This window comes from Lolium perenne, chromosome 1 (assembly GCF_019359855.2).
Source record: "Lolium perenne isolate Kyuss_39 chromosome 1, Kyuss_2.0, whole genome shotgun sequence".
NCBI classification, from domain to species: Eukaryota; Viridiplantae; Streptophyta; class Magnoliopsida; order Poales; family Poaceae; genus Lolium; species Lolium perenne.
Window position 1 is genome coordinate 237,968,118 of NC_067244.2, and position 25,311 is coordinate 237,993,428.

A 25,311-nucleotide genomic window follows, 5' to 3' on the forward strand; every position below is an offset into this window, starting at 1 on the left:
ATGCACATGTCACTGTCCGGAACCAAAGGCCCCGAAGTGACAGAAATCGGGACAACCGGAGGGGATGGCGGTGATGTGAGGGACACATGTTTTCACGGAGTGTTAATGCTTTGCTCCGGTGCTCTATTAAAAGGAGTACCTTAATACTCCCTCCGTTCCTTTCTATAGTGCCTATTGTATTTTGGCACGGAAATTAGCGCAAGCCATTTTTTTTGGCACAAAACCCCCTAGCGATCTTAGATACAAAATAGGAAATTGAAATCAGATCTCAGAAAATAATCTTGTTTCCATAACCGATCGCTCGTGTACTCCATCTCTCCCGCTATTCTTTCCATAATCAGATTGGTTTCCATATTTTCTGGACGGGAACAGATTGGTTTCCAGATTTACTGGACGGGAACAGATTCGTTTTCAGATTTTCTGTACGGGAACATATCGGTGGAAGGGGTTCTTTGCAAAAAAACATAGCTTACTCTTATATTCTGAAACAAAAGAGAAAAAACAATAGGCATTATAGAAAGGAACGGAGGGAGTATCCAGTAGATTCCCTTGAGGCCCGGCTGCCACCGGCTGGTAGGACAATAGATGTTGTGCAAGTTTCTCATTGCGAGCACGTACGACTATATATGGAAAACATGCCTACATGATTAATGAATTGATGTTCTTTCTTAATGCTTTATCAATCCTATCAATTGCCCAACTGTAATTTGTTCACCCAACACTTGTCACTTGTTATTGGAGAGTTATCACTAGTGTAGATCGCTGGGAACCCCGGTCCATCTCTCATCATCATATACTCGTTCTACATGTCATTGGAAGTAGTATCAACTATCTTCTGGTGCCATTGCCACTGTGTTACTATTACTGCTGCTGTGTTACTGTTACTATTGCTCTCATATCACTGCTACTTTCACATCACCCCTGTTACTAGTGCTTTTCCAGGTGCAGCTGAATTGACAACTCAGTTGTTAAGACTTATAAGTATTCTTTACCTCCCCTTGTGTCGAATCAATAAATTTGGGTTTTACTTCCCTCGAAGACTGCCGTGATCCCCTATACTTGTGGGTTATCAAGACTGTTTTCTGGCGCCGTTGCCGGGGAGGCATAGCTCTACTCATAAGTTCACCTGGGGAGTACACTCTACCTCTCTCTCTGCTTTTATTTTGTTTTATTTTGTTTTGCTTAGTTTTCTTTTGTTTAGTTCATTTGTGCTCAGTTTATTTCTGTCTAGTATTATTTTGCTTAGTTTACTTTTGCTTAGTTTCTTTTTGTCTTGTTTTATTTTATACCCAAAAAACCATAAAAACTTGAAAAATCTAAAAATTAAAAACTGCTGTTATGGGAGAACCAACAACCTACTTGGAGCTCATAGAATGTTATAATAATTATAGGAAATCAAGAGCGGGTGAAGTAATGAGTGCTATGATAGTTGAAAACAATTGCTAAAATCTTGCTTAAACGCCATGATATAAACTGTTGCTCTCAACAGGATACTAAACATCTTAAATTTCAATGTGGCTTTAGTGAGGAATTTTTAATTAAGAACTATAATCGGAATTGCTATATTCATTATGGGTTCGAAGAGGTAGAACAATTTGTCTTATTTATGGGAGCCTCTGAGATAGAATCCTTCATGGTTGAGAATTATGAAACTTGTGCTGTTTCTAAGGACCTTAAAGATTATGTCTCTTCTATCCTTAATTCTTGCGTAGAATGCTACAGTGATAATCCTTATATCATTGATTATAAAGAGAGACTCATTAATGCACAAGAATGCACTCACAATTTGCAGGAACCTGTGGAAGAAGAAACTGATGAACCTGAAAGCTCATTGGATGAAAAAGAGGAGGAAATTGATGAACCTAAAAGCTCATTGGATGAAAAAGAAGAGGAGAATAATGAACAAAAGGAGGAAGAATGGATTAGCTACCCATGCCAACCTTCTAATGAGAGTAACTCTTTATCTCTTACACTATTTGATTGTCCTCCATGCTTATCGAAAGAGGTTGAATGTTATGTTCCTGTGGATTCTCTATGATTACCTATGAGTAAAACTTGTGAGAATAATTATGCTACTGTTATATATGATAATCCATGCTACTTTGAAAAATCTTATGATAATGCTTTGTTTGTGCCTGATGTCGAAATGCATGGTACTAAAGAGTTTTGTTTAGCAAATGTTTATGATAAAGCTCTAGATGATGGTCCTATGTTACTTGATACTATTAATTGTACTACTAATGAAAATGGGATTGGAGAGTTCTTGAAATTATCTATGTGTCCCATATCTCTTGAGATTGATCGATCACCTTGTTATATTATTGATAAAAGTGAGTTTGGAAGTTTTGATCCTACTATATTTGAGCTTGATAAAAATTATGTGTTTGGAAATCATGAAAAGTATGCTGCATGTGATAGTTATATTGTTGAGTTTGTTCATGAAGCTACTGAAAATTATTATGAGAGAGGAAAATATGGTTGTAGAAATTTGCATGGTACTAAAACACCTCTCTATGTGCTTAAAATTTTGAAGTTACTCTTGTTTATCTTCTTATGCTTGCCACTTTGTTCTTCATGAAGTTATTTGTGTACAAGATTCCTATGCATAGGAAGCATGTTAGGCTTAAATGTGTTTTGAATTTGCTTTTTGATACTCTCTTTTGCTTCAACTCTTATTTCTTGCGAGTGCATCATTAAAACTGCTGAGCCCATCTTAATGGCTGTAAAGAAAGAACTTCTTGGGAGATAACCCATGTGTTATTTTGCTACAGTACTTTGTTTTATATTTGTGTATTGGAAGTTGTTTACTACTGTAGCAACCTCTCCTTATCTTAGTTTTGTGTTTTTTTGTGCCAAGTGAAGCCTCTAATCGAAGGTTGATACTAGATTTGGATTTCTGCGCAGAAACAGATTTCTATCTGTCACGAATCTGGGCTGTTTTCTCTGTAGGTAACTCAGAAAAATATGCGAATTTATGTGAGTGTTCCTCAGATATGTACGCAACTTTCATTAGTTTTGAGTTTTCTGATTTGAGCAACGGAATTATTTATTAAAAATTCGTCTTCACGGACTGTTCTGTTTTGACAGATTCTGCCTTTTATTTCGCATTGCTTCTTTCGCTGTGTTGGGTGGATTTCTTTGTTCCATTACCTTCCAGTAGCTTTGAGCAATGTCCAGAATTTTTAAGAATGATTGTGTCACCTTTGAACATGTGAGTTTTTGATTATGTACTAACCCCTCTAATGAAGTTTATGAGAAGTTTGGTGTGAAGGAAGTTTTCAAGGGTCAAGAGAGGAGGATGATATATGATCAAGAAGAGTGAAAAGTCTAAGCTTGGGGATGCCCCCGTGGTTCATCCCTGCATATTTCAAGAAGACTCAAGCGTCTAAGCTTGGGGATGCCCAAGGCATCCCCTTCTTCATCAACTTATCAGGTTTCTTCTATTGAAACTATATTTTTATTCGGTCACATCTTATGTGCTTTACTTGGAGCGTCTGTGTGCTTTTATTTTTGTTTTTGTTTGAATAAAGATGGATCCTAGCAATCCTTGTGTGGGAGAGAGACACGCTCCGCTTTTTCATATGAACGCTTGTTCTTCGTTTTACTTTTAATGTTCAATGATAAAAGTTGGAAGCTACAATAATTATTTTTATTTGGTTGGAAACAGAAAATGCCTCATAATGTCTTGGATAATTTGACACTTGGCAATTGTTTTGAGCTCTCAAGTAGATCATGATTAAGTTTTTTCATGTAGTTTAAACCTATTAGTGGAGAACTACCGTAGAGCTTGTTGAAATTGGTTTGCATGATTGGTCTCTCTTAAGGTCTAGATATTTTCTGGTAAAAGTATTTGAGTAACAAGGAAGACAGTGTAGAGTATTATAATGCTTGCAATATGTTCTTATGTAAATTTTGCTGTACCGGTTTATACTTGTGTTTGCTTCAAATAGCCTTGCTAGCCTAAGCCTTGTATCGAGAGGGAATACTTCTCATGCATCCAAAATCCTTGAGCCAACCACTATGCCATTTGTGTCCACCATACCTACCTACTATGTGGTATTTCCTGCCATTCCAAGTAAATACTTCATGTGCTACCTTTTAAACAATTCAAAATTTACTATCTCTTATTTGTGTCAATGTTTTATAGCTCATGAGGAAGTATGTGGTGTTTTATCTTTCAATCTTGTTGGGCAGCTTTCACCAATGGACTAGTGGCTTCATCCGCTTATCCAATAATTTTGCAAAAAGAGCTGGCGCGGGGTTCCCAGCCCCCAATTAATTAACTTCATTAATAATTCTCTTCACATGTTTTGCTCTGATTCATCAGTAAGCAACTTAATTTTGCAAATAGACACTCCTCCATGGTATGAGATTGTTGGAAGGCACCCGAGGATTCGGTTAGCCATGGCTTGTGTAAGCAAAGGTTGGGAGGAGTGTCAACCATAAATAAAACTAAAGTACATGTGTAAACAAAAGAGAAGAGGGATGATCTACCTTGCTGGTAGAGATAACGTCCTTCATGGGAGCCGCTCTTTGAAAGTCTGCCTGGCAAGGGGGTTAGAGTGCCCACTACCATTCGTTGACAACAACAAACACCTCTCAAAACTTTACTTTTATGCTCTCTATATGATTTCAAAAACTTAAAAAGCTCTAGCACATGATTTAATCCCTGCTTCCCTCTGCGAAGGGCCTTTCTTTTACTTTATGTTGAGTCAGTTTACCTACTTCCTTCCATCTTAGAAGCAAACACTTGTGTCAACTGTGCATTGATTCTTACATACTTGCTTATTTGCATTCATCATATTAATTTATGTTGACAATTATCCATGAGATATGCATGTTGAAAGTTGAAAGCACCCGCTGAAACTTAAATCTTCCTTTGTGTTGCTTCGATGCCTTTACTTTGAATCTGTTGCTTTATGAGTTAACTCTCGTGCAAGACTTTTGATGCTTGTCTTGAAAGTACTCTTCATGAAAAGTTTTGCTATATGTTATCTATTTGTTAGCAACTATAGATTATTGCCTTGAGTCACTTCATTCATTTCATATGCTTTGTAATAGTATGATCAAGGTTATGTAAGTAGCATGTCACTACAGAAATTATTCTTTTTATCGTTTACCTGCTCGGGACGAGCAGGAACTAAGCTTGGGGATGCTGATACGTCTCCAACGTATCCATAATTTCTGATGTTCCATGCTTGTTTTATGACAATACTTACATGTTTTGCTTGCACTTTATAATGTTTTTATGCATTTTACGGAACTAACCTATTAACAAGATGCCACAGTGCCAGTTCCTGTTTTCTGCTGTTTTTGGTTCCAGAAAGGCTGTTCGAGCAATATTCTCGGAATTGGACGAAATCAACGCCAAACATCTTATTTTTCCCGGAACCTTCCAGAAAGTCAGAGGGGGACCAGAGGGGTGCCCTGGGGGCCCCACACGTGTGGCCGGCGCGGCCCAGGAGGGGGGCGCGCCGCCCTAGTGTGAGGAGGCCCCGTGGCCCCTCCGACTCCGACTCTTCGCCTATTTAAGCCCTTTCGACCTAAAAACGCAGTACCAATTGACGAAACTCCAGAAAGACTCCAGGGGCGCCGCCGCCATCGCGAAACTCCAATTCGGGGGACAGAAGTCTCTGTTCCGGCACCCTGTCGGGACGGGGAAGTGCCCCCGGAAGCCATCTCCATCGACGCCACCGCCTCCATCATGCTCCGTGAGTAGTTCCCCCATGGACTACGGGTTCTAGCAGTAGCTAGTTGGTACTCTCTATCCTATGTACTTCAATACAATGATCTCATGAGCTGCCTTACATGATTGAGATCCATCTGATGTAATCGGTGTTGTGTTTGTTGGGATCCGATGGATGATACATTATGATTAGTCTATCTATAAAGTTTGTGAAGTTATTGTTGCTGCAATCTTGTTATGCTTAATTCTTGTCACTAGGGCCCGAGTGGCATGATCTTAGATTTAAGCTCTATACTTATTGCTTAGATTGTATCTACAAGTTGTATGCACATGTCACTGTCCGGAACCAAAGGCCCCGAAGTGACAGAAATCGGGACAACCGGAGGGGATGGCGGTGATGTGAGGGACACATGTTTTCACGGAGTGTTAATGCTTTGCTCCGGTGCTCTATTAAAAGGAGTACCTTAATATCCAGTAGATTCCCTTGAGGCCCAGCTGCCACCGGCTAGTAGGACAATAGATGTTGTGCAAGTTTCTCATTGCGAGCACGTACGACTATATATGGAAAACATGCCTACATGATTAATGAATTGATGTTTTTTCTTAATGCTTTATCAATCCTATCAATTGCCCAACTGTAATTTGTTCACCCAACACTTGTCACTTGTTATTGGAGAGTTACCACTAGTGTAGATCGCTGGGAACCCCGGTCCATCTCTCATCATCATATACTCGTTCTACATGTCATTGGAAGTAGTATCAACTATCTTCTGGTGCCATTGCCACTGTGTTACTATTACTGCTGCTGCGTTACTGTTACTATTGCTCTCATATCACTGCTACTTTCACATCACCCCTGTTACTAGTGCTTTTCCAGGTGCAGCTGAATTGACAACTCAGTTGTTAAGGCTTATAAGTATTCTTTACCTCCCCTTGTGTCGAATCAATAAATTTGGGTTTTACTTCCCTCGAAGACTGCCGCGATCCCCTATACTTGTGGGTTATCACACCCTCATCGTCATCACCATCATCATCAGCATCATCAGTAGGAGTGGGAGCACGAGCAGTCCTAGAAGGGAGAGCACCATGAGCGTAGACGGAGAAGTCGAAGTTCTGGATCATCTCATCGGTAAGAGGAGGCATCTCCCACTGAGGTGATACCACAGGCTCCATCTCAGGTCCAGGAGGAGGAACAGGGTGGTTCCTTGAGGCCATGAACTCAGTCTGGCGCCTCCGTGTCTCCTGGGTCATAGTAAGGGTCTGATGTGCAACATCATTGTTGTTCTTGCACATTTGCCACATGCTGGAGAAGAAGCGAGCGGCCCCATGCTTGGAGCACCGAGAGTAGCTGGAGCTAGCATCATGATCATGGTGTTCCTTGGAACGACGCTCAGTGGAGGGCATCATGGAGGGAACGTCTGGACGAGTGGCCTCCTGAATGGGTATCCTGAATGGGTCCATGATGACTTTTTCACCAAGAACGTTGAGAGGAGCGGGAACAATGTAGTTGATGAGCCGCTGAACATACTGAGCATAGTTGGGAGTCATGCGGTCCATAATTGCTCGCTTCAGTTCACAGTAGATAATATCACAGCCATCAATCTTCCTTACCCTGTCAGGATGACAATAGTACATCAGATTTAGGTGATAGTTCCGGACTTCACTGGAGTCGCCAGACTTGCTGATGAGGCTCTCACAGAACATCTTGGCAAGTACAAGATATGAGTAGTACATCCCAGAGATAGTGGGAGGTCCAGGCATAGGGTTCACAGGATAGCAGAAGGAGATGTCACCCTTAGTAAGCTTGGGCCGTGTATGAATCTTGTACCCTGGAACACTGTCATCATCATCACAACCCATGGCTGCACGGAACTGAGAGTAAGAGCATGAGTACTTCTCCTTGCCAGTCATCCAGGTGATGGTGCGGTCCGCATCATCATGGAAGAAGACGGTGCAGTGGAACTGACGGACAAGGAGGTGACAGAAGGTAGGATCATCTTGTTGATCATCAGGCTTGAGGCACACAAGGTCATACAATCCCATACCCTTCAAGGTTTGCACCACAAAGCGATACTTTGTGGCGGCGTGCAAGGCAAGCTCGTCAGGATTGATGGCCTTGGGCGATACAATATAACCATTCTTCATATACTCATGAGAATCATAGTAACCATCCCATAGGGCTGCTTGTGTCTTGGTCCAGAAGGCCTTGTCCCCACGAGTGTAAGTCCGTTGCTCAAAGCGATACGGATTCACCGTCCTCCATTCCTGCCACTCAACACGGTTTGCAAGCCCAACATTGAGAGTTGGCACTATCTCATCATCCTCTTGGGTAGCATGCTTATCCTTTTTCTCGCCAGCAACAGACTTGGTTCTACCCCGAGCTGAGCTGCCAGTGTCAGTACCCTGATGAGCTGGAGGAGGTGCGCGACTACTAGAACGGCGGGGAGGATCAACAGTCCTTCCTCTCTTGGCAACATTGCCACATGGCTCACCACTCCAACTACCTGTGAATGAGAAAATAGAGCAAGAATAGTAGTGGGGTAAGTGTACATGTCATCAGTAAGAGGGAAGCCAAAATAGCATAGCATATATCCAAGTGTAGTGATGGGAGTGTGCGAAAACTGGGCAATCCGGCGCACAGGCCGGTCCAACCGGGCAGCAGACCGGACGGGCCGGTTGGCGCCCGGTTGACCGGGCCGTACGCTGGGCCGGCCGGTTGAGCGGCCGGTCGACCGGGCGGGAACCGGGTTTGTCGATTTGTGAAGTTGTGCCCAGATTTTCTACCACAAATTCATGCAAAAACTCATAAACTTGAATATAGACTATAGCAATATAATGGAATAAGTGCATTGTGTGGTGAGACACTCTAAAGGCATGAGGACTTACAAACCCTAACCCTAACCCTAAAATTTTCCCAAAACTTGTCCAAAATTTGCAATGTGTGAGGGAGACTAGGGGAGAGGAAGAAAGGGAGAGTACATTACCCGAAGACATTGTCCTCCTTGATCAAGAGAACAAGAAGAACACAAGGTAAAGCTTGAAAACCAAGAACACCAAAGATTCCCAAACTAGCTTGAGAGGGCTCAAATCCTTCGGTGGAGATGTCCCAAAGAGCCCGATCTATGTTTTGGTGGAGTTTGGGGGGTTCTTGTGGTGGGAACGGCCTAGATCTTGTTGGAGGAGGTCAGGGCGCCGGCCATGGAGTGTGGAGGTTGAGGAACAATGGGGAAGATGACCCCAAGGGGTATCCCTTCCCCAATTTATAGTAGGTTGCGCGGCCGGTCGGGCGCCCGGTCGACCGGACCTGGCGCCGGCTGACCCAGCCTAGAGCCCGGTTGGCGCCCGGTCAACCGGACCATCCGGTCAGGGACCCGGTCCAACCGGGCCAAGGACCGGCCAGCCCAGATTTGTCTAATTTTGCCTCGTTTTTGCCCCTATGCTTTGTGTAAACGTGTGTGAGTGCTCAAATGATGACATGTACATATAGATAGATAGATGATGATGAGATGAGCATAGACATGGGGTTGGAAACACAAAGTTCTCTAGGCATACCCATTGGAGAGAAAATCCAAACAAAATGTGACTAACAACAATGGGCATGATTCGAAGTATATATCAAGAATCATAAGTCATTTTGGAAATGATGTTCGCAATAAGATCATTTGGCCTTATATAGTCAATCAAGTTGTAATGAAGGCTCAATAAGGGGCGGGGGATTAATCCCCCTATGTGAAAGCGCAAATGTCATGTGACCGCGAAGAGACATGCTTGGGTCCATAAAATGACATTGGGTCTATTTATGTTGCACACATAGGTATGCATCGTACCAAGACATGGTAGGATGAATATCCCCATATGTGCTCTACCTCTAAGCTAGATAGCAAGATAAATGCAAGAATATAGTGCAAGAAGTTAATCAATCCAAGTTTTTAGGATCAAAAATACCAAGTTCTCTTCTCAAGTTAACAAACCGGGCTTCATCCAAAGGCTTAGTGAAAATATCCGCCAATTGGTAGGTTGTTCCCACATGAGTGAGATCAATATCCTTATTGGCAACATGATCACGTAGGAAGTGATGGCGAATGTCAATATGTTTGGTGCGACAATGTTGAACCGGGTTATTGGCGATCTTAATTGCACTTTCATTGTCACAAAGAAGAGGCACCGTACCAAGAGACACACCATAGTCTTTCAAGGTTTGCTTCATCCATAACAATTGAGTGCAACAAGATGGCGTGGATATGTATTCGGCTTCGGCGGTGGATAAGACGGTGGAGTTTTGTTTCTTGGATGACCAACTCACCAATGACCGGCCAAGGAATTGGCAAGCCCCGGAGGTAGACTTCCGGTCAACCTTATCACCGGCCCAATCGGAATCCGAATAGCCAATGAGTTCAAAGGTTGACCCCTTTGGATACCATAGCCCGAGAGTAGGAGTGAGAACAAGGTATCTTAGAATCCGTTTGACCGCCATTAAATGGCTCTCCTTAGGAGCGGATTGAAAACGAGCACACATCCCTACACTTAGCATGATATCCGGCCTAGAGGCACAAAGGTAGAGCAAGGATCCTATCATGGAGCGGTATACCTTTATGTCCACATCCTTCTCACCGTCACATGAGCCAAGTTGCCCCTTTACGGGCATGGATGTCTTCATTGGGCTTGCATTGGTCATGTTGAATTTCTTGAGCATGTCCTTCACATACTTTTCTTGAGAGATGAAGGTGCCTTTTGCAAGTTGCCTCACTTGGAAGCCTAGGAAGAACTTCAACTCTCCCATCATGGACATCTCAAATTTCCTAGTCATCAATAGCTCAAAAGCTTTGTTATGATTTGGGTTAGTTCCACCAAAGATAATATCATCAACATATATTTGACATATAAATAGGCCACCCCCTTTAACCCGCTTGGTGAAAAGGGTGGAATCGACCGTACCCATGCAAAACCCATCATGTAGTAAGAAATCCCTAAGGAACTCATACCAAGCACGTGGAGCTTCCTTGAGACCGTAGAGTGCCTTATGGAGTAAATACACGTGGTTGGGTCGGCATGGGTCTTCGAAACCCGGGGGTTGAGCCACATATGCGGTTTCTTTTAGGGGACCATTCAAAAATGCACTTTTCACATCCATTTGATATAGTTTGAAATTGTGGAAAGATGCAAATGCAAGCAAAAGACGAATAGCTTCAAGACGGGCTACCGGCGCAAAGGTATCCTCAAAATCCATACCTTCTATTTGGGCAAACCCTTGCACCACTAACCTTGCTTTGTTTCGTATGACAATGCCATTCTCATCTTGCTTGTTCTTGAATACCCATTTGGTCCCAATAACATTGATGCGATGATCCTTGGGTCTCTCAACTAGAGACCATACTTCATTACGAGTGAAACACTCCAATTCTTCTTGCATGGCAATTACCCAATCCGGATCAACCAAGGCTTCATGTACCTTGAGTGGTTCAAAACTAGACACAAAAGCATGATGTTGACAATAAGTGATAAGCAATGCATGGTGTCTACGAGTTACCACTCCTCTTGAGATGCTACCAAGGACTTGATCTACTTTCATGTCACTTGCCCTTGTAGCGGCCTTGATCTTCCGAATGGTTCCTTCATGATCAATGAATTCATCTCTTGCTAGTACTCGATCATGAGGGACCACTTGAGCTTGATCATGAGTTGAGGATGTTTCTTGATCATCATCATGGTCTTGCTCCGTGGTATGAGGGTTTTCTTCTTGTTCTTTGGAATGTGACTCATCTTGAGTGGAGGATGGTTCTTGAGTTGCACTTGATGGTTCGGCTTGAGTTGAGCTAGTCTCCACTTGAGCCGAGCTTGATACTTCTACTCCATCATCTTGATCATCATTATGAACTTCCATGGGCCGGATGTGTCCAATGCCCATATGCTTGATGGCACTAGATGGATCATCATTATTACCTGCAACACATGGAACAACTTGCTCCACTTGGGAGCCATTATCCTCCAAGAACACCACGTCACAAGATACTTCAATAGTCCCCGTGGACCGGTTGTAGTATCTATAGGCGTGAGAGTTCTCCGCATATCCAACAAATATACCCTCTATGGTTCTAGTTTCAAATTTACCGAGCTTTCCTTTGTTGTTCTTAACAAGGCATTTGCATCCAAAGACACGAATGTACATGACATTAGGCTTGTTACCGGTAAGGAGCTCGTATGGAGTTTTGTTGTGGAGGGGACGAAGAAAGAGCCGGTTGGAGTAGTGGACGGCCGTAGAGATGGCTTCTCCCCAAAAGTTGTGGGGTGAGTTGAATTCACTCAACATGGTTCTTGCCATCTCAATGATAGTCCGGTTCTTCCTTTCAACAACACCATTTTGTTGAGGGGTGTATGGCGCCGAAAACTCATGCTTGATGCCCTCATCATCAACAAACTCTTGCATGGTGTACTTCTTGAACTCGGTGCCATTGTCGGTCCTAATCGCCTTGATCTCGGATTCATATGTACGTTGAGCTTTCTTGGCGAAGGTGATGAACTCTCTATGGGTCTCGTCCTTAGACTTAAGGAGAAAGACCCAAGAGTATCTTGAGTAATCATCAACAATGACAAGTCCATACTTGCTCCCACCAAGAGTATCATAATGTGATGGCCCAAAGAGATCCAAATGAAGGAGCTCCAAAGGCCTAGATGTGGTGACGATACTCTTGATAGGATGTTTCTTCTTGAGTTGCTTTCCGGCTACACATGCACTGCAAACACGATCTTTCTCAAAAGAAATGCCGGTTAGTCCCACAATGTGCTCACCCTTTAGGAGTTGTTTAAGATTTCTCATGTTAACATGACCAAGGCGGCGATGCCACAACCATCCTTCGTCATGCTTGGTCGCCATTAGACATGTGGAGGGAGAGGAGCTCTCTTTCGAGAGGTCAACCACGTAAAGGTTGTTCTCCACATATCCAACGAGGACCAATTTGAGATTGTCACTCCTAAAGACTTTCACACAATAATTAGTAAAATATGAATTGTAACCGGCATCGGCAAGATGATATATAGAAAGTAAGTTGTAGCCAAGGGATTCAACAAGCATAACCGTCTCAAGGCACAAGTCCTTAGAGATTGCTACCTTGCCATACCCAAGTACCTTTCCCTTTGAATTATCACCAAAGGTAATGCTTGACTTCTTGTTGATGTCTTCAATGAATTGATCAAGCATACCTCTTCCTCCGGTCATATGATTGGTGCATCCACTATCAAACACCCATTTTGGACCACCGGAGGAGTACCCCTACAAAATCAAGTAGAGGATTTAGGAACCCATCGATTAATGGGTTCCTTTGCAATGGTAACAATATCTTTTGGTACCCAAATTGAGTACTCTCTATAAGCATAGCCATTAGGAGGGCCAACATAGCTAGCATAAACATCACCATAATAATCAACAAATAAAGCATAATGATTGTTTGGCCCCGTGCGGTCACCACTAGTGGCTTTGCCCTTTGAGGCCTTGCCATCATTAGTAACCTTCTTGTTCTTATCTTGAGCGGGCTTCTCCTTCTTGTAGTTGTTCTTCTTGTTGGACTTGGGAGTATATCCAAGTCCAAACTTTTGATTGTTTGACCTTTGCTTACTCAAGAGGTCATCCAATCCCATCTTGTTCTTGGCGGTGGTGAACTTTGCAAATTCCTTTGTTAACCTAACATTTTCCTCAAGAATAGATGCTTGCTCACAAGAAGATTCATTAGGATGATAGTTGAGACCATATTTAGTCACCAAGGATTCAAGATATGCATCGGTCTCAACATGCAAAGAGAGTTCCTCTTGTAAACGAACATGTTCCTCAACAAGCTTAGCATGCTCACTAGTAAAGGAAGTGGAGGAGCTAGCATGCACTTCTACAACCATGGGATCCTTCATTGATCCAAGAGCCTTCTTGTAGGTTTCTTGAAGAAGATCATGGTTCTCTTCAAGTTTCTTGAGCTCATCCTTAACAAGCTTGTTAGCTTTTTCAAGGTGGTCAAGATCCCTAGTGAGAGAAGCATGAGCAACTTCAAGCTCCTTCTTTGAGTCATTGAGCTCTTGGGTCAATGATTGAGCCCTATCAATAGTTTCTAGGTCCTTAACTTTATCAAGTTCATAAGTTTCAATTTGTTGCTTAAGTCCTTGAGATATGCACCTTTCGGTTTTTAGCTCTTGTCTTAGGAGATTGAATCTCCGTTCTTTTTCATTCAATTGATATTCTAATTCCTCAAGGGACTCATCCTTTTCTTTGAGGGAGTCCATCAAGAAATCAAACTTGACAAGATCTTCACCACGAAGGGTGCATCTAACATTGTAAAGTTCCTTAAGCACGATTAACTCATCTTGATTTTCAGTTTCATCATCAAGGACACTAGATAGAGAAGGTGGAGGTTCCATTACCTTGGTTTCTCTTGCCATAAGAGCCGACGATTGTAGAGGAGGGAGAGTCATCGGAGTCATCATCTTGAGTTGTTCTTGCCATGAAGGACGAGCCCACATCATTCTCCGTGGGGTAGTCCTTGGAGTAGTCATATGTGAAGAGTGACCCGGGCTTAGAGAAAGCCAAACCGGCCACTCCGGCTTCCTTCTCCTCATCTTCCTCTTCTTCATCGGACAAGTACTCGGCCCCAACAAAAGCTCTTCCCTTGTTCTTCTTGTATCGATCGTTGATTGGGTTTGGCTTCAATCTTGGCTTGACCCCTTTGATGAACTTTGGCTTGTCTACCCTTTTCTCATAAGGGCACTCATTTGCAAAGTGGCTATCTTCATCACAGTTGTAGCAAGTTCTCTTCTTCTTCTTGTCATTGAAGAGCATTGGAAGCTTTCCCTTGTACTTCTTGGCAAAGAAGGCAAAGTCGGTACCAATGTCACTAGTTGAGGTCATCTCTTCCCCTTCTTCAAATTCATATTCTTCTTTTCCTTCATGATCGGCCCTAGCTTTGAGAGCAAGATTGCGTGGCGCTTCATGGTTGTGTGAGGCTTCATCAACACGGTTCATCGCCATGAGCCTCTTTCCCGCTTTGGCCATGTTTTCATTGGCGGCCACATAGGAGACTAGATCATCGGAGTTGAGGTCGGCACTCTTGGTCATGATTTGTAAGTTGAGTGCAAGATTGGTGTCTTCCTGTTTGACGGCAATCATAGCAATGACCTTGGACTTTATAAATGCTTCATTCATCTCGAAGCCGTCATTGTACTTCTCAACACCGAGTCCCTTGACCCTTACTCTAAGAGCACCGAGTCTTGCATAAGCATCGGCCACGGACTCTCCTTCTCGAATCATGAATTGATGAGCCTCTTGCTTTGCGGTCTCATAAAGAGCGGATTGGATCAAATCGGTTCCCTCTTGGAGTACTACGATTCGATCCCACAACTCTTTAGCGGACTCTATGTCATTGACTTGATCAAGGAGCTTGCGGTTGATGCCACTCCTAATCTTGTCACGGGCGGAGGCGTTGAGTTGACGGTTGTAGAATTCGGTGGAGGTCAACCGAATGGGATCTTGTGGCTCCCGGTATCCATGAACAATGATCTCCCACAACTCCACGCTGCAGCTGCGAATATGAGATTCCATAGAAGATTTCCAAAAAGGAAAGTGAGTTCCATCAAAATGGGGAACATTCCCACTATGGTTTATATGAGGCATGGGTGAAGTGTTTTTGGGATAGTCATGGTTGACTTCGCGATAGCTCCCTAGTGAGGCCGAAGCCGTACTAGGAGGCCCACTAGTCAAGTTCTTAAGCATGGTAGACATCTCTGCCATTTGGCTTTGTAGCTCATCCTCCATTTTCTTCTTCTCGGCATCATATGCCAAGAATCTAGATTTCATCTCTTTAACCGAAAGGTTAGAGTTTTCATCTAGACCCTCGAATATTTTTTCCATCTCACTCTTAAGGCGGTGAAGCCCTTAATAAGAGTCCATGCTCTGATACCAATTGAAAGTATAGAGATGGTAAACCTAGAGGGGGGGGGGGTGAATAGGTTTCTACAGATTTTAATTCTTTCTTTGCAATATTAGGCTTTGCGGAATATAAAGGTGAGCCTAATGCAAACTAGGTGAAGCAACCTATATGAAGATACAACTATCTCGAGCACGAAGGCTCTCTCAGGCAGTTTAAATCACAAGTAAGGAGTTCGGTTAGAGATAACCGATAGCACGCGGAGACGAGGATGTATTCCCGTGTTCCCTTGCTTTGCAACAAGGTACGTCACGTTTGGAGGGGTGGAGGTCCCACGAAGGATTCCCCACGCCACGAAGGCTCACCCTATTCTCCGGAGCCTATCCCACGAAGGAATAGCTCACTCACTTGTGGTAGACTTTGAGGTAGCCTCCAAACCTTCACAATCTTGTCCGGAGCAAATCCACAGCCCGGATGCTTCCGGACTCCTCTTGCCCACCTAGGGTTTCCAAGGAACCCTTGGAAGGAAGCTTCTCGATGAATACAAGGGGGGATGAGATTTGGCTTGGTAGAACAGTAGATCGGGTCCTCCTCTAGTGATTCCCCGGAGGGATTTGAGTTTGGGTGGAGGAGGAGGGAGATCGGAGGCTTTTGGTGTTTCTAATAATGGAGTAAGAGAGAGAGAGAGAGAGCTCAAGAACAGCTTGTAGTGTGTTGCCTAACTGTTCAGAGGTAGGAGAAGGCCTATTTATAGTGTTCTTCGAAATATGGCCGTTGGTCACTTGCCACCTCAGCTTTTTTCTCGACAAACCCGGTTGACCGGACCACAGACCGGACAGCCCGGTTGTGAGGCCGGTCGGACCGGATCAGCGACCGGATCCCTTTTGCGTCGTCCTGGAGCTCCTTCGTTTGGCGCCCGGTTGCCGCCCGGTCGACCGGGCTGAGCGCCGGACTCCCCGGTCTGTAGGCCGGCTGACCGGTCGGCAACCGGATTTGCTGGCCCTTCGTATGGAACCCGGTTGCCGCCCGGTTGACCGGCCATCACGCCGGACTGGCCGGTTGCTGGCCCGGTTGGACCGGGCTGCAGACCGGATTTCTCCTGTAGACCCCTTTTTGATTGTTGTTGAAGTGGGGGGTCTCCTTTAGCCTTCTTGTTCCTTTATACACCACTTATGCCTCATTGCCTAATACCTGAGATTATCCTTTTAAACATATTAGGCCAAATACTTTAGCACGGTGTCATTGTTACCAAAATAATGGATAAGGGTAAAAAACCCTTACAGTAAGGATCAACTACAAGATCTTATAAAGGATCTCAACATGACATTCCTTACAACAACACATGAATATTGATTCAACTATAAATCTAAGAACACAATTAAATAAGACAATATTCTTAACTTATCTTTTCCATGTCTTTTACTAAATAAATATTCCTACCATGATTCACACGGTATATCTTTTCAACTACAATACTTGAATCCATGTCAAGGACATTCACATTAGTTCCTTAATATTGGTCAAAAGGTTAAGATTGAAGGTTATTCCTCAATTTTGGATAGTTGGGTTTGATTTCACCAAGGCATGATCATATGAGTTTCAAAATACTCATAGTTAATTTGATACAAATAGTTTGGACGATAATTCGTAATGTAAACGGATTTAGTTTTATGATATTCCATGTATTTAATAAGTTATGATTTAAATAAGAATGTGTGGCTGTTATGCACTTTAAACCCTGTGGTTTACCTTATTTAGAAGTGAATTAAATTGCACACAAAGGTAGTTGCTAACTTTTAAGTATTATTAAGTTAGGGTTTGATTCTTAAAGATTGTGTTGTTTTAAATCTAATTCCATTTGATCTAATCCATAGATCAAATCATCTCTACCCAAAACAAGGTTTTAGCAAAGATCGCACTGAAGTTTATAGCGCTTGACTTGATGATCTACTTCAATTCCAGCAAGTAAAGTGAAACTTCAGTGACTGTGGTAAGTTTTATTTGAAAGCGCGAAAATTCCCCGGATTTTCTATGCATGAATGCAATGCACACTTTGGTGTTCTCTCATTTTGTTGCCTCTAAACCTGGGATATTACATGGATGTTGTCCATCACACTAGCAGTGAGCATGAGGATCTCTGCCTCATAGGTGTTGAAGGAGGTCGGCGCCGCAACATCGACGAGATGGGCCGACGACGGGGCACATAGTGAAGTGGTTGAACTAGGAGGGTAAGGTGGGTAGCTGGCGGCGCTACTGTACATCGGTGCTACTTTCGGTATCCCGCTACTTCCCATGAGGTAGCCGTCGCCGGAGATGGAGGCTGCGGTGGAGGACCGAAGTCCTAGCTCCCCCAGCGTCCACCGTCCCTAGAGGCCACGATGGAGGCCCAAATGCCACCGAAGGGACGCAGTGTTACCTTCGATGGGAAGAGGTGATTCAATAGAGTGGTCAGTAGTTCTACTATCGGTTGGTGGCGGCGCTATCGTTGGTGTGAGCCATGCTTCCATGGGTGCGCATCGATGCTACTATCGGTGAGTGACTATATATGCTCTTGTAGGTGGGTATATGTGTTGCAAGGAGCGGACGGTGGTTCTACCGCTGGTGAGCGATTGTACTACCATAGGGGCGGATGTGCTACAAGGAAGTGGTTGGCAAGGTCTCCAGTCGGATCTTCGTCGACGATGGTGGTCGTGCTACGATGTTAAAATACTATAAATTGTTTGCTACAACCATTGTACAATGTTGCTACAAAAGCATAACTTTTTTGCTAGCAGCCGCCGAAGAGGTCTTTGAGGTCTCTGTTATGTGGGTTTGCAACATAGAATTTGTTTTGCTGCAACTTTTTTGACATTTTGCTACAATTTCACAATATGGTTGGCACATATTTTGTTGTGATATCTCTGACAAGCTCGGTTTCTTTTTCTTTTATTTTATGGGTGAACCAATTTTTCTACACTAAAACAAAAGCGGGAACATTTTTTTCTGCATGCAGCAAATGCGGAAATTTAAAAAGTTAAAAAAATGGACAGCATTGGGACCCGGGCTAGGGTCCCCCAGCACTGTCCAAATAAAAATATCGTTTAGACAAAAACAACTGGGCCGTGTGCAAGCAAGGAGGCCCACTCAAAGCCCACAGAGGCACTGCACGGAGTGAGGCTCAGCGCGGTCCAGCTTGACTCCGGTCTCCGGCTGTGTCTCTCGCCGGCGCCCGCCGTCCCCTGCCTATCCATGCCTCCGGATAAATCCCCGCAGTCCCCAGGTGCAAATCCCTCTCCTCTCTCCCTCTCTCTCTCTCTGAGGCCTTGTTTGGTACTAGTGTTTCAGTGGGGATTAGTGGGGATAATACTCTAGAGTATTGGGTGAATCACTGTTACCACCCAATCCCCACAAAACCCCATCCCCAATCCACTAGGTAGGGGTAGAGTATTGGGGATTGAAAAAATTACACTAAAATTTGGGGGAAAAGTGGGGATAAGTGGGGATTAAACTCTCTCATACTCTAGCACCAAACATGCATTGGGGATAAGTGGGGATTTAAATTTTGGAGCGGATTATCCACGTTAATCCCCACTAAAACTCTAGTACCAAACAAGACCTGAATAGGGTTTCTGGTGGATCCTTCCTGTATTGGTCACAGTAGCTAAGCTAGGCTTCTTTCGACCCGGACCGTTGTGGAATGAGATCCGGAAATTCCACACACCTAGTCCAAAATTCGGAGTTTAGGTGATTAATTTTACCTTCTCGGATTTATATGGATACATTGTTTTTGCTATCTTCGCTAGCATCCGAACGTCTATGTGGTAATTTGGTCAGGTCTCTAGGTTTTAGGTATGGGCTCTTCTAGGAAATGTCAGGTTGTGCAGTGGATTAAGTCTGACCATCATATGATGACAACTAGATATATTTGTGTACTTTTTTGATGTTTACTCGTAATTACATGATTTTATGAAGAGCTTTAGTAGGCTGTAGCTCGCCAAGTTGGAGTTCGCGCAGTTGAACATTTGTGTCACGAGTTTGCTGAAGAGCAGAAGAATGTATTTTTCATGACATCCATATTTGTTGCCAGACATGCACATGTGCATCTTAGTTGACCACCTATAACAGAAATTTTTCAGATTATCTACTGACAATCATTACAAGGATCATATTCATCTGACTGCCTTGCTATTTCACTGTCAAAGACATCGACTTATACTTTGTGATATAGTATCATATTTGCCGACTATGTTTTCTATTCGGAATTTGATGTGTACTTGGAACATGGTGTATGGTTCACAGCTGTTTGTGGACAAAGAGTTCTCATTTTGAACAAACTTGGGGAGAAGCTTGTTGGTTTATTACATGAAGCATGTTCGAAGGAACTTGTGATCCTCTGTCATGGATTCCGAGCTACAAAGGCAAGTCTGTACCATTTATATTAAAGTCTTTCATATATTTAATCAGGTATCAACTTGAGCTGTCTAAGATTCTTACTTTCACTGTTTTTGGTTTCCATCTTTATATGACTGTCTTACTCTGTAATGGCTTGCAGGATGACAGTATCTTGGTCGACCTTGCCGCTGCACTAGCAAGCGAAGGAGTTAATGTTTTTCGGTTTGATTTTGCTGGAAATGGGTAAGCTTCTTGTGACAACTTGTAGTAGCTATGGCGTAGCATCATAGCACTCATGATGCAGACTCTTACTTTTGGTATTGAATTTAAATGTTTCTTAGCTAGGGATATAGGTATCTTCATGCGTTTTGTACTTCTTCAGCAAGTAGCGGGTAGCAACACCCATAATTGTTCACATCAATTTTTATTCATATGACAATGCCCCTTGAGTACTTTCTTGCTGGCTGCTACATTCGATTTGTGTACCGTTATTGAATTAGGTGCTCGTTATCTCTCTCACAGGGAAAGCGAGGGCGTATTCCAATATGGAAACTACCGAAAAGAGGCAGATGATTTACGCTCTGTAGTATCTTACTTCGCAGAACAGAAGTATGCCATAATTGCCCTTGTTGGTCATAGCAAAGGCAGGTAACCCTTTGGTCATATGAAAATGGTGTTTATATACATATCAAGCTTTTTTCTGTATTCTTGTGTGTACATACTGCACAGTAGTGATAGTCCCATTAACATGCATAGTTGACATCAATAGTTCGTACATACTCATACTTGGTTTACTGTCTCTCGTGTTTGCTGCACTGTGGAAGGACCTCTACAACGTATTCATGAATAAATAAAAGTTGTTACTTACTATTTAATTTATCATGTATTTTATGCTGATATCATGTCTTTGTCCTGTAAATGTACGTGCCTTCCATTCCTTTTCATGTATGTTACTTTAGAAAGTTTACTTTCTAATTTTCTATACTTCATGACTTCTATTTCTTGCTTTTAGGAGGAAATGCTGTGCTTTTATATGCTTCAATGTACCATGATGTTACCACGATTGTGAATATCTCTGGCCGCTTTGCTTTAGAGCAAGGTATTGATGGGCGACTGGGGAAGAACTTCATGCAGAGAATAAAGAAAGATGGATACATAGACGTCAGCAATAAAAAAGGTGTAAGTTTGCTACACTTGATATGACATTTTGTTTCGTTAAGTCTCCCATGACACTTACTTTTGAAAATTAACTACAAATCTTGAGCCGATGACAGGTATATGAATCAACGAAATTTAACCAAGATTTCCAAGTAAAATAGTCGTGTGTCGATTCTGGTAGTGTATCTGCAGACTGGCTTTACCTGGTGAAACCAATTAGCAAGATCAAGATATGACCAAGATAATCCTTTATTTCTCCTTGGTACCCATACTAATTTATGCACCAAAGTGTGCGGCTTAGCCAGTTACTTGTAAGCACCATCATGCTTATGTGAACCATAGGTTGGATAATGATTCTATGTATCTGCTTATGTCCATAGACTAAATCTGCAAAATATTGTAACTGAAAGATTTATTTTGGGGATGACAGCCCCATGCTATGCTTACCTTACTGCAACATTTTCGTTATTATACACTTATGCAGGGGAATTTGAGTACCGGGTGACAGATGAGAGTCTACGAGATCGGCTGAGTGCCGACACCCTCCTTTCGAGCCGCTCCATCAGCAAAGACTGCAGGTTCTAAGCCAGTACTTTCTTACACCTGACTGAAGCAACTATCATGGACAGCCCGGGCCTTAAGGAAAACATGCACCAAACTGCAGGGTTCTCACAGTCCATGGCTTGAAAGATGGAACGGTCCCAGCAGGAGGCGCCCTGATGTTCGCTGCGAACATCCCAAACAACGAGCTGCATATAGTCGCGGGAGCCAACCATCGGTACACAGGCCACGAACGAGAGCTGACTTCACTCGTGCTGGATTTCATCAAGCCCCGCTCTCCAACCTCGGCGTCCTTGCGTCCAAAGCTCTAGGTGTTTGGCCATTACGGAGTAGTCTCCAATCCGCTAGGACCTGCAGGGCCGGTTCATATACAGTTGGTGTGCTTATATCAGTTAGATCTTGTACTATGTTGTATCTTATGAATAGAGAAACTTGTTAGATCCAATTGTTGTATCTATAATACAATCATAGGGATATGCTAGCTATCTGAAGTTGTTGGCTCATGGCTGTGTAAAGCCGATCGCTGAGGTGAAAGGATCTTGTCTTGCCTGCTGCACTTGCATATTGCATACTGTGACCGTCTGACGTACTGCCAAGAAGCTCAAAACTTTCGTGTACAGAGGGGAGTGGCATCCTATTGACCGAGAGCTGAAAGATACCATCATCTTAACGGATTCATAACTCTGGAGCATGCTCTCAATACATTGCCCACTGCATTTCCAACTGTTAGCTACTACATTGAAGGTTTGATGTCCCATCTGCTGTGTCATTATTTAAGTTTTCATCTTGCATATTTCTTATTTAACCTTTAACAAACGCCTGGGTTGCTAGAGAACCCCTGCAAGTTTTCCCAGCTGAAGTACTTACAGACAACACTCTCTCTTTAGCCTCTATTTTAGACCTGATCCACTTACTGAAAAGCTTGAGTTCAATGTATGTACCTCACGTTCACCGTACCCTACTTCGCTAGTAGCCGTCATCTATTTCATATGTGTGTTATATTCAGACTTTCAAGATTCTATCATCATTCGTTTCAAATTTGTTGAGCCTCAAATTTATGCTTCCGGTAAAAAACCATGATGGTCTGCTTCAGGAACATGTATGTCTCCATTTCTCTCTGGCCTTTTCAACGGTTAAGCAAGCAATCATAAACAGTATTGCTGCTTACATTTAATCATTGGATTTTATTAACTAAACTACCCAATAGCTAAATTGCTTCGAGACAAAGCTTTGTTTATAAGTCATCACTATCATTGTTAGCAGATGGTAAATTTGCTCATCATTTTGTTTGCACTATCTGCTACAGTTTGGTAGTTTCACCGTTCCTCATAATAAACAACTATCTCAAGAATTTACATGTCATGGGATTTATGGGGTCCACGGGCCAACTTGAAGTCCTGCTGCACGCCGTGGAAAATGCACCCGCACTCAGGTTTTAACTCTAGATCCATATTGTAAACATGATGAGGATAATCAAGGAATACAAACATATTTCATAGGAGTGGTTCGTAGAATTGGCAAAACCCACCTTCGTGAAAGATGATTACAAACTACAAAGCTTTGTGTTCTCTAAAGATAGTGATTTAATATCATGCGACAACATGCCCAGCGATTCATGTACATGAGAATTTATCAAAACAATGTCTCCCTCTAGGTAAACGAGACAATCATGTACAGTCTTGAGGTTGTGTTTAAATAATTTGCAGCTGGTTTCCTCAAATGCTTCCTCCCCATAGTGAGTGTACACAGCCATGTACCGATTGAAACAAACAGTAAATTAACCAGTACAATGTGATGCCGGATTGCCGGCGGTTGCAAAGATGGAGCTTTAGGCCTTTGGAGATGGAATTGACAAGTATCAGACATTTTAACTGAAAAGTGAAAATGACGGCCTTGTTGCCAATTAAAATTTAAAAGTAATGCAACATTCAGGTAACAATAATGCGGCGACAAAATCGGTTCCACCTAGAAGAGACAAATTGAGCACAGATGATGCAGCACTTACCCAGAAGCACTCTATCACGGGGGAAACCAAAAAATCATGACTAGACAACAGGCAAGTCCATTCAGTAAAATCACGAACACATTTGAGCCGGTGGATAACAACTGAAACGTAGAAGACCTAAACACTAAGGCGCAAGCATGGCAATCAACTCCTTCATAACAGAGGGGCAGCTTGTGATCAGATGATCGAATCCATCAGTGGCCGCGACAGCCTTCAGCTTTCCCGGAGCACCCAGAAAATCGTAGCACGCCTTCTTCAGTCCGTCGCAACTGTGGCGCTCAGCTAGAGCCAGGATGGACGTCGTGGTGCTCACATCGATGAACCTGCACAGCTTATCTTCACACATGAGCTTCAGCCGTTGGAGATCGTACCTATCCGCCGCACCGAGCAGGTGCTGCCACATGACATCTTCATCATCTTCCTTCCCCAGCTCTGGCTCCAAGTCACTGTAAATGAACGCAAGCATTGCCCTGAAAACTCGAGCATCCATGTCGTCTACAGTTATGGCTTCCGCAGTCGCCGTACTGCCCTCTTTCATCGGGCCAAAAAGCTCAGCCTTGAAGACTCTAGACCGGGCCGCGAGGATGCACCGGTGCGCGGCGAACGCCTCAGTACCGACCTTGAACGTGACGTCCGTGCCTTCCTTGGCCATCAAGAGATCGGTGAAGTGACGTTGCATGTTCGGTGGTGGCACCGTGATGAACGGTGAAGTGGTGCCCTTGGCGTCACCACCCTCGATGATGAGGACATCCCACCTGATGGTGAACCTATCATTCTTGAGGTGCTTTGAATTCTCCAGGGCTTCCGTCTTTATAAATTCGAATGAGCACATACCACGATTTTTGGTATGGAAGTCATATGCTTCACGCTTGCGAATGTGTGATGGCCCCTGTTTCTCGGCCTCGTCGATGAAACTGAACTCGTACTTGGCCTTCACGGGCATTGTAACATGCTGAGCAAGGATGAAAGACACGGAGATGAAGCCGGTGTTGCCCGACGAGCCATTCGGGTAGTACCGGAGAAACCAGAGATAGCCTCCAACTCTGAAGTAGTGAGAATCGATGTAACAGCCGTTGAGGGCGTCTTTGGTGCGCGAGTAGCCTTCGACCACAAGCAGGTGGTACCCACTAGAAGATCCAGCGTCGTTGATGGCCGACGCGGAAGGCCATAGCTTGCCGTCTTGGATCAGGGATACGCCTGCGAATGACATGGCGAGATGAACGAACCAGCAGGTGAGAAATGAGAGTGCACTTGGACGGGGAATGTAGGCGGAGCGGCGCTGGACTGGGACGGAGGCGGCAATGGACGGGGGGGCGGAGGCGGCGCTGAACGAGGTGAGACGGGGAATGGAAGGGAGGCGGCGCTGGACCAGGTGAGACGGGCGGCGCTGGACGGGGTCGAGGTAGAGAAGTGTATGGACCAAACGGCCTGTTTTCCTGATGCTGGGCCCGGTTCACATCGGGAAAGCCCAATATTTGGCGCTAAAGGGCCCAGCAGATATATATCATTTGGTTAGTACTATCTGTTCAGTAAGAGTCATGCTATTTCGCCGAGGTTTTATCACTTTACACCACAAGTTGCGGAATTTTTATCACAGAACCATAACTCTCCGATTTTTTTTTTCACAAAAC

At 43.6% G+C, this 25,311-nt stretch overlaps 2 protein-coding genes across 2 annotated transcripts; one reads left to right on the top strand and one right to left on the bottom strand.

The window, feature by feature from the left end:
- The first annotated feature begins 18,746 nt into the window (after window positions 1-18,746).
- LOC127324935 (uncharacterized) lies at window positions 18,747-22,209 on the top strand. Its single transcript, XM_051352270.2, has 7 exons — window positions 18,747-18,844; window positions 19,864-19,982; window positions 20,117-20,199; window positions 20,479-20,600; window positions 20,969-21,133; window positions 21,599-21,692; window positions 21,779-22,209. The coding sequence occupies exons 1-7, from the start codon at window positions 18,814-18,816 to the stop codon at window positions 21,984-21,986; spliced, it is 822 nt and encodes a 273-aa protein (XP_051208230.1). The 5' UTR covers window positions 18,747-18,813; the 3' UTR covers window positions 21,987-22,209.
- Window positions 22,210-23,643: 1,434 nt separating this feature from the next.
- On the bottom strand, window positions 23,644-25,019 carry LOC127318774 (BTB/POZ and MATH domain-containing protein 2-like). The gene has a single exon (XM_071825187.1). The coding sequence runs from the start codon at window positions 24,888-24,890 to the stop codon at window positions 23,805-23,807; it is 1,086 nt and encodes a 361-aa protein (XP_071681288.1). The 5' UTR covers window positions 24,891-25,019; the 3' UTR covers window positions 23,644-23,804.
- Between the last annotated feature and the right edge of the window lie 292 nt (window positions 25,020-25,311).

Excerpts from the sequence above, each read along its gene's own strand:
- LOC127324935 (XM_051352270.2), top strand. The coding sequence starts at position 18,814 with ATGCCTCCGGATAAATCCCCGCAGTCCCCAG. Across the intron at positions 20,601-20,968 it reads CCTTGTTGGTCATAGCAAAG|GAGGAAATGCTGTGCTTTTA; the intron begins GCAGGTAACCCT and ends TCTTGCTTTTAG. Across the intron at positions 21,693-21,778 it reads TCCATCAGCAAAGACTGCAG|GGTTCTCACAGTCCATGGCT; the intron begins GTTCTAAGCCAG and ends ACCAAACTGCAG.
- LOC127318774 (XM_071825187.1), bottom strand. The coding sequence starts at position 24,890 with ATGTCATTCGCAGGCGTATCCCTGATCCAAGACGGCAAGCTATGGCCT.